An 8,798-nucleotide genomic window follows, 5' to 3' on the forward strand; every position below is an offset into this window, starting at 1 on the left:
GCAGAAGCGGGCTCATGTGAACCACATGAGCTTCAACAAGTCCAAGTTCAAGGTGTTGCACCTGGGTCGGGGCAATCCCAGTCAGGAGGACAGACTGGGAGAAGAACTCATTGAGAGCAGCCCTGCAGAGATGGACTTGGGTTGTTCTGGTGGACCAAAGGCTCGACAGGACCCAGCAGTGCACGCCTGCAGCCCAGAAAGCCACCTGCACCCTGGGCTGCTTCAACAGAGGTGTGACCAGCAGGTCGAGGGACGTGATTGTCCCCTTCTGCTCTGTCCTCGTGAGGCACCACCTTGAGCACCTCCCCTATGAAAGAAGGCTCAGAGAGCTCGGGATGTTCAGCCTGGAGAAGTGCAGGCTCTGCGGAGACTTCCTTGAGACCTTTCAGTACTTGAAGGGGTCTTCTGAAAAAGACGGAGAACGTCTCTTTCCTTGGGTAGATAATGATAGCACAAGGGGGAATGGTCTTCAACTAAAAGAGGATAGATTTAGACTAGACATGAAAAGGAAATTACTTCAATGTGAGAGGATGAGGCACTGGTACAGGTTGCCAAGTGTAGTTGTGGTTACCCCAGGCGTGGAGGTGTTCAAGGCCAGCCTGGATGGGGCCTTGGGCAACGTGATCTGGTGGGTGGCATCCCTGCCTCCGGCAGGGGGCTGGCGTTAGATGATCCCTAAGGTCCCTTCCAAGGTGAGCCATTCTATGATTCTATGATGACTCCCACTTCACCCTGTATAAATACACGGTTCAAGATCAGGTTGAAAAGTGCCACAAGACCTCCCCTAGTGTTCTGTTTTTATGTGGCAAGGTTTTGGTAGTGGGGGCTGCAGGGGTGGCCTCTATGAGAACAATCCAGCAGTTGCCCCATGTTTGATAAGGGCCTCTTTCAGCCATCTACAAAGGGACCTGCCGCTGCCCAGTGCTGAGCCAATAAGCGATGTTTTTTGTGCCTCTGTGATCCTACACCTTCACAACAAACACTATCACAGAGTCATATATGTAGGACGTCAGTCACTTCTCCGTAGAAGATGCTATGTAGGCACACAGGGGATATGCTCTCTATAAATCCACGCTGACTACTCTCCATCACTTTTCCGTACTTGAGAACACATTCTGGGAGGATTTCCTTCAGAACCTTCCCAGACTCTGACCTCAGGCTGACCAGGCTGCAGTTTCCCAGACATTCCTCCTTCATCTTTTGAACATAAGAGTGGGATGAGTCTCTTCCACTTTTCAGGAACCTCTCCCAGTCGCCGTGACTTTTCAAAGGTAACTGAGAGAGCTATTTATTGAAAACGTATCAGCCACGACACTCAGCATTTGCAGGTGCAGCCTGTCAGGTCCCACGGACTCCTGCATAACCAGCTACACAGCCTCCCCATCATCCTCGTCAACAAGCTCCAGTGGGACAGCCTACAAAACACTCACCTCGGCAGATCAGGGGCTGCACTTGCCATTCCCCAATCCTCGCAATGCAGCCATCACCACTGGGGCCCCATGTTCACAGCTACAAGCAGCATACACACCTCCAGCTCCCCTCTAAAACGTCCATATCGTCTGTCTCAACGTTGAACACCACGCACAGAAATAGGATTCCCCCTTGACCCCCACCACAAAGAACAGCCTAAGGGACTCCCACCAAACTGCAGGAGGCCAAAGCCCCGGCTGTCAACATGCTGGCCCCACAAAAGGGAGCGCTACGGAGTCGCCAACGCAACCCTTTGGGAAGCATGGCAGGACTCCCAACGCACTTAGTCCTGTCAGCCCTAAGACAGGCCCGCGACTACAACATCCTGCTATGCAAACTCCCCTCCTCTGCCTCTTTTGACTGCGGCCCCAAGGACAAGACAGGGAGCCCACTTGCTCCCAGATACACCCTCTACCTACAAGATGACCACCAAGCCACCAATGCAGCACACCAAACAGGAAAGACAAGGGCTAAAAGCAGGCTCGTGAGTTGGGATGAAGGCACGGAGGGAGTGAATGTGATGCAAGTGGTAGCGCATCACGCCCAGCATACCTGAGAAGCCCTGACCAGCCTGCTGGGGATGCCAACAACGGGGGCCCCCTCCTCACAACAGAGCCACCGACCACACCTCAGGAGTGCCAAACCATGACCTCACTGACAACAATGCACTTCTCCCATGTCATGCATGCATCTTCTGCCAGCCCTTTAACGAACCTTCAGGAACTATCCCTTTAATACTCTCACTTGAAATGTTCCGCCACTTCCAACATCCTCAACAGGAGGAAATGAAGATGGAGCATCGTGGGGACAACACACCCCACCTCATTACTTGATGGGTTTTGGCATATAAGAGCAGCTCACGCCAAATGCTGTCATGCGCAAAGGCTCTCTCGCCCCGCGGGCACTCAAGGACCAGCATAAAAGCGGCCCTGCACCTCGCACCCTCACACACTCCTCCCGACGCCTTCTCCTCTGCGCCCCACAAGGTGAGCCTGAGCCCCGCTCCCCTCCTTCACCTGCCCCACTGGACCCATCTCTCCAGACTCTTTCTGCCCCCAGCCTCAACAGCCCTTCCGCTTCACCACCGCCATACTCCCCAAAGTCCCACCCTAGGCCTCCCCACTCCCTTGGCCTCCCCCAGCACCGCTCCTCACGCCCCCAACACCCTCTGACTTCCCAGCACCCTCTCTTCCAGGGACCCTCCGCACCACAGACATGTCCTGCTACGACATCTGCCGCCCCTGCGGACCCACCCCGCTGGCTAACAGCTGCAACGAGCCCTGTGTCAGGCAGTGCGAGGACTCCCACGTCGCCATCCAGCCTCCCACCGTGGTGGTCACCCTGCCAGGACCCATCCTCAGCTCCTTCCCCCAGAACACCGCCGTTGGATCCTCCGCATCAGCTGCCGTGGGCAGCAACCTCAGCTCCCAGGGAGTGCCCATCTCCTCCGGTGGCTTTGGAGGCTTTGGTCTTGGAGGCCTGGGCTGCTTCTCTGGCGGAAGGGCCTGCTACCCCTGCTAAGGACCCACACCAACACCCCTGACAGAAGCCTCCAACTCCATGCAAGCCAGCTCTTCGACTGAGGACGCACCTCTGCGCTCTTCATAGCGCACAGGCTCCCCAGCCTCGGCTCTTCTTCTCAGGGCACTCCGCACTCTAGCAGGGAACGGGGCCAGTCCATGCTGCCTGGAAACATGGCTGATGGACAGCCTACTCCTCTCTCACTTCCTTGTTCTCCTTCCACCGTCTTCCATGTCCAGTACTCTCCACTGCAATGGCTTACTCCCAGCCACAAACCCACCCGGCACCTCCCATGTGCTGATTCTATTGCAGTGCACGAAGACCTTGGGGCTCTGCGAAAACCTGCTGTACCATGGGACACAGGCTGATGGTTGCACTACTTGCACCACAGAACAGGTCCCTTCTACTCTGCATAACTTTGTACTCTTTTTTTCCACAATAAAGTTCTCATGCATGTCAGCCTGTGATGTCTCCTCTTCCTTTCTGCTCCCAACACTCCTTCAACTTCACTCAACATTAAGCAGGGCTCAGCAGGCCGGCAGGGCCCAAGCCTGTTGCTGTTCAGGAAGCAGTTAGACAGCACTCTTACATGTATCCTGGTTTTTAAACAAGAGGAGTCACAGATTTGATGGACAGACCACTTAGCAGACAACTAATTGGCTGGATGAGCACATTCAAGGAGTAGCGGCCAACACTTCGATGCCCAGGTAGATAAAATGGAGGAGTGCTTTCTCTCAGGGGTCTGTCCTGGGACCTGTGTTATCTCACCTCCTTGCCCCTGACATACACAGTGGGATGGAGCGGGCCCTCAGCAAGTTTGCACATGGCACCAAGCTCTGTGGGGGGGCCGACACCTTAGAGGAAAGGGATGCCATCTGGAAGGACCTTGACAGGCTTGACAGGTGGGCCCAAGCAAACCTCAAGGAGTTCAACAAGGCCGAATGCAAAGTCCTGCATTTGGGTCGAGACAATCCCCAACATCAATACAGCCTGAGCAACGAGTGGATTGAGAGCAGCCCCACAGAGAATGACTTGGGGGTATTGGTGGAGAAACATCTCAATGTGAGCCAGCGATGTACACTCGCGGCCCAGAAAGCCAGCCATCTCCAGGGCTGCACCAATAGAAGTCAGCACGCACTGAACTACTCTCTTTCCCATTGGGATTTTCTGGACACCACCCCTGACAGATACCATCAAGACACTTCAATCAACGTCATAGAATGACGGTTGCGCCTCTGAGATGAGGCTGGATCTTGGGCTCACCAAATCCCCAACCATGGCTCTTTCTCAAAGAGACCCGTACTTCCTCAGCTTCTGAATGGCCATGTCATTGGAGCAATCATCAAAGCCTTTACTAAAGGCAAGGTAAGCAACAATTCCTGCTCTCCCCTTGTCCACCCAGCACGTCACTTCAACGTAGAAGACACTGAGAAGGCTCAAGTATGATCTGCTCTTTGTAGATCCATGCTGACTAGTCCCCATCTCTTTCTTACCGTTCATGGGCTTGTCAGTGCTTTGCAGGAGGATTTCTTTCAAAACATTCCCAGCGACGGATGACAGAGCGACCAGCCTGCAGTTTCCCAGACCTTCCTTCGCCATCTTGTTGAACATCAGAGTGGGATGAGTCTATTCCAGTCTTCAGGAACCCAGTCACCAAGAACTTTCAAAGAAAGCTGAATGTAGCCTTGTGAAGATTTCAGCCAGGACTCTCAGCATTTGTGGGTGCAACCTGATAGGTCCTGTGCACTTAAGCACATCCAGTGGCACAGCCTCCCCGTCTTCCTCAGCAACACGCACCACTCACCTGTTGGACAGCCTGCAAAACACTCACCTTGGCTAAGCAGTGGAAGGCCTTGACATTCGCCCACACTTTGGAGTTGCAGACCACATGCCTCCAGTTCCGTCTGAAATGTCCAAATCACCTTTCAGAAAATCAAACACTGGGCAGAGAAATAGGTTTCTCCCTTGACACAAATGCCAAATATCACCCCCAATAACACAATGGCTCCCAGCTGGCCCTTTCTGACAGTACCTCTTGTCCTCCGCCTTTCATGAATCTCAGGGCCGCTCACGGACCTCCCCACCCAGCCCAAAACGTCCCATCAAGCAGAGCGTCAAGGCTTGACTTTTCTGGTGGCTTCGGCTTTGGAGGAAAGGCGAGGAAGCCTACGGTGTCAGGAAACATGGCCAGTGTAGGACCTACTCATCTCTCATTCCTTCTTTTCGTAGCACCCTCTTCTATGCCCGATACGCTCCACTGCAATGATTTCCTCACAGCCACAGAGCCCAGTGTGGCTGGGCCACACCACATAAATGCCATGCAAAGACCTCACTCATGACACCACACCTCAGCCAGCCTTTGGCCACATCATCTACCTGCCCTGCCATGCACCTTTCACAGAAATGCTCCAGCCTCTAATACTCTCACTTTGAAGGTGCCACCAGGACCCAACACCATGTCCTCAACAGGAGGAAATGAAAAGGTCGAGTTGTGGGAAGGACACCACACCCCACCTCATTACTTGCCAGGCTTTGGCATGCAAGAGCAGCTCACGCCAAATGCTGTCATGCGCAAAGGCTCTCTCGCCCCGCGGGCACTCAAGGATCAGCATAAAAGTCGGCCCTGCGCCTCTCACACTCACACACTCCTCCCGACGCCTTCTCCCCTGCGCCCAACAAGGTGAGCCTGAACCCCACCCCCTTCCTTCACCCGCCCCAACAGGCCTAGCTCTTCATACGCCCTCTGCCCCCAGCCTCAGCAGCCCTTCCGCCTCCCCACTGCCATGCTCCGCAAAACCCCAGGCCTCCCCACTCCCTTGGCTTCCCCCAGCACTGCTTCTCGTGCCCCCAACACCCTCCGACTTCCCAACACCCTCTCTTCCAGGGACCCTCCGCACCACAGACATGTCCTGCTACGACATCTGCCGCCCCTGCGGACCCACCCCGCTGGCTAACAGCTGCAACGAGCCCTGTGTCAGGCAGTGCGAGGACTCCCACGTCGCCATCCAGCCTTCCACCGTGGTGGTCACCCTGCCAGGACCCATCCTCAGCTCCTTCCCCCAGAACACCGCCGTTGGATCCTCCGCATCAGCTGCCGTGGGCAGCAACCTCAGCTCCCAGGGAGTGCCCATCTCCTCTGGAGGCTTTGGAGGATGGGGCCTTGGAGGCTGGGGCCTTGGAGGCCTGGGCTGCTTCTCTGGCAGAAGAGCCTGCTACCCCTGCTAAGGACCCACGCCAGCACCCCTGACAGCAGCTAACAATGCCCTGCAAGCCACTTCATGGACTGAGGATGCTCTCATCTCCGTGCTCTGGGAATAGCCCCCACACAAAATGCATAGCTGCTGATGGTCACTCTGCTTGCACCTCTGACCACGGCCCTTCTCTTTGTGCTCCTTCCTTTTCATGAGTCTTCCTCAATAAAGTTCTAATGCATGCCAGCCTGACACTCCTCCTTTCTTCACTCAACGCTCTTCAGCCAAAGGGACCTGGACAGGCTGCAGAAGCGGGCTCATGTGAACCACATGAGCTTCAACAAGTCCAAGTTCAAGGTGTTGCACCTGGGTCGGGGCAATCCCAGTCAGGAGGACAGACTGGGAGAAGAACTCATTGAGAGCAGCCCTGCAGAGATGGACTTGGGTTGTTCTGGTGGACCAAAGGCTCGACAGGACCCAGCAGTGCACGCCTGCAGCCCAGAAAGCCACCTGCACCCTGGGCTGCTTCAACAGAGGTGTGACCAGCAGGTCGAGGGACGTGATTGTCCCCCTCTGCTCTGTCCTCGTGAGGCACCACCTTGAGCGCCTCCCCTATGAAAGAAGGCTCAGAGAGCTCAGGATGTTCAGCCTGGAGAAGTGCAGGCTCTGCGGAGACTTCCTTGAGACCTTTCAGTACTTGAAGGGGTCTTCTGAAAAAGACGGAGAACGTCTCTTTCCTTGGGTAGATAATGATAGGACAAGGGGGAATGGTCTTCAACTAAAAGAGGATAGATTTAGACTAGACATGAAAAGGAAATTCTTCACTGTGAGAGGATGAGGCACTGGAACAGGTTGCCAAGAGAAGTTGTGGTTACCCCAGGCGTGGAGGTGTTCAAGGCCAGCCTGGATGGGGCCTTGGCCAACGTGATCTGGTGGGTGGCATCCCTGCCTCCGGCAGGGGGCTGGAGTTAGATGATCCCTAAGGTCCCTTCCAAGGTGAGCCATTCTATGATTCTATGATGACTCCCACTTCACCCTGTATAAATACACGGTTCAAGATCAGGTTGAAAAGTGCCACAAGACCTCCCCTAGTGTTCTGTTTTTACGTGGCAAGGTTTTGGTAGTGGGGGCTGCAGGGGTGGCCTCTATGAGAACAATCCAGCAGTTGCCCCATGTTTGATAAGGGCCTCTTTCAGCCATCTACAAAGGGACCTGCCGCTGCCCAGTGCTGAGCCAATAAGCGATGTTTTTTGTGCCTCTGTGATCCTACACCTTCACAACAAACACTATCACAGAGTCATATATGTAGGACGTCAGTCACTTCTCCGTAGAAGATGCTATGTAGGCACACAGGGGATATGCTCTCTATAAATCCACGCTGACTACTCTCCATCACTTTTCCGTACTTGAGAACACATTCTGGGAGGATTTCCTTCAGAACCTTCCCAGACTCTGACCTCAGGCTGACCAGGCTGCAGTTTCCCAGACATTCCTCCTTCATCTTTTGAACATAAGAGTGGGATGAGTCTCTTCCACTTTTCAGGAACCTCTCCCAGTCGCCGTGACTTTTCAAAGGTAACTGAGAGAGCTATTTATTGAAAACGTATCAGCCACGACACTCAGCATTTGCAGGTGCAGCCTGTCAGGTCCCACGGACTCCTGCATAACCAGCTACACAGCCTCCCCATCATCCTCGTCAACAAGCTCCAGTGGGACAGCCTACAAAACACTCACCTCGGCAGATCAGGGGCTGCACTTGCCATTCCCCAATCCTCGCAATGCAACCATCACCACTGGGGCCCCATGTTCACAGCTACAAGCAGCATACACACCTCCAGCTCCCCTCTAAAACGTCCATATCGTCTGTCTCAACGTTGAACACCACGCACAGAAATAGGATTCCCCCTTGACCCCCACCACAAAGAACAGCCTAAGGGACTCCCACCAAACTGCAGGAGGCCAAAGCCCCGGCTGTCAACATGCTGGCCCCACAAAAGGGAGCGCTACGGAGTCGCCAACGCAACCCTTTGGGAAGCATGGCAGGACTCCCAACGCACTTAGTCCTGTCAGCCCTAAGACAGGCCCGCGACTACAACATCCTGCTATGCAAACTCCCCTCCTCTGCCTCTTTTGACTGCAGCCCCAAGGACAAGACAGGGAGCCCACTTGCTCCCAGATACATCCTCTACCTACAAGATGACCACCAAGCCACCAATGCAGCACACCAAACAGGAAAGACAAGGGCTAAAAGCAGGCTCGTGAGTTGGGATGAAGGCACGGAGGGAGTGAATGTGATGCAAGTGGTAGCGCATCACGCCCAGCATACCTGAGAAGCCCTGACCAGCCTGCTGGGGATGCCAACAACGGGGGCCCCCTCCTCACAACAGAGCCACCGACCACACCTCAGGAGTGCCAAACCATGACCTCACTGACAACAATGCACTTCTCCCATGTCATGCATGCATCTTCTGCCAGCCCTTTAACGAACCTTCAGGAACTATCCCTTTAATACTCTCACTTGAAATGTTCCGCCACTTCCAACATCCTCAACAGGAGGAAATGAAGATGGAGCATCGTGGGGACAACACACCCCACCTCATTACTTGATGGGTTTTG

General features: G+C 54.5%; 1 protein-coding gene across 1 annotated transcript; it reads left to right on the top strand.

Annotated features, from left to right (window-relative positions):
* The first annotated feature begins 2,669 nt into the window (after window positions 1-2,669).
* Window positions 2,670-3,093, top strand: LOC136789959 (feather keratin 1-like). The gene has a single exon (XM_066991288.1). The coding sequence runs from the start codon at window positions 2,686-2,688 to the stop codon at window positions 2,989-2,991; it is 306 nt and encodes a 101-aa protein (XP_066847389.1). The 5' UTR covers window positions 2,670-2,685; the 3' UTR covers window positions 2,992-3,093.
* Window positions 3,094-8,798: the final 5,705 nt, after the last annotated feature.

Source organism: Anser cygnoides, chromosome 2 (genome assembly GCF_040182565.1).
Source record: "Anser cygnoides isolate HZ-2024a breed goose chromosome 2, Taihu_goose_T2T_genome, whole genome shotgun sequence".
NCBI classification, from domain to species: domain Eukaryota; kingdom Metazoa; phylum Chordata; class Aves; order Anseriformes; family Anatidae; genus Anser; species Anser cygnoides.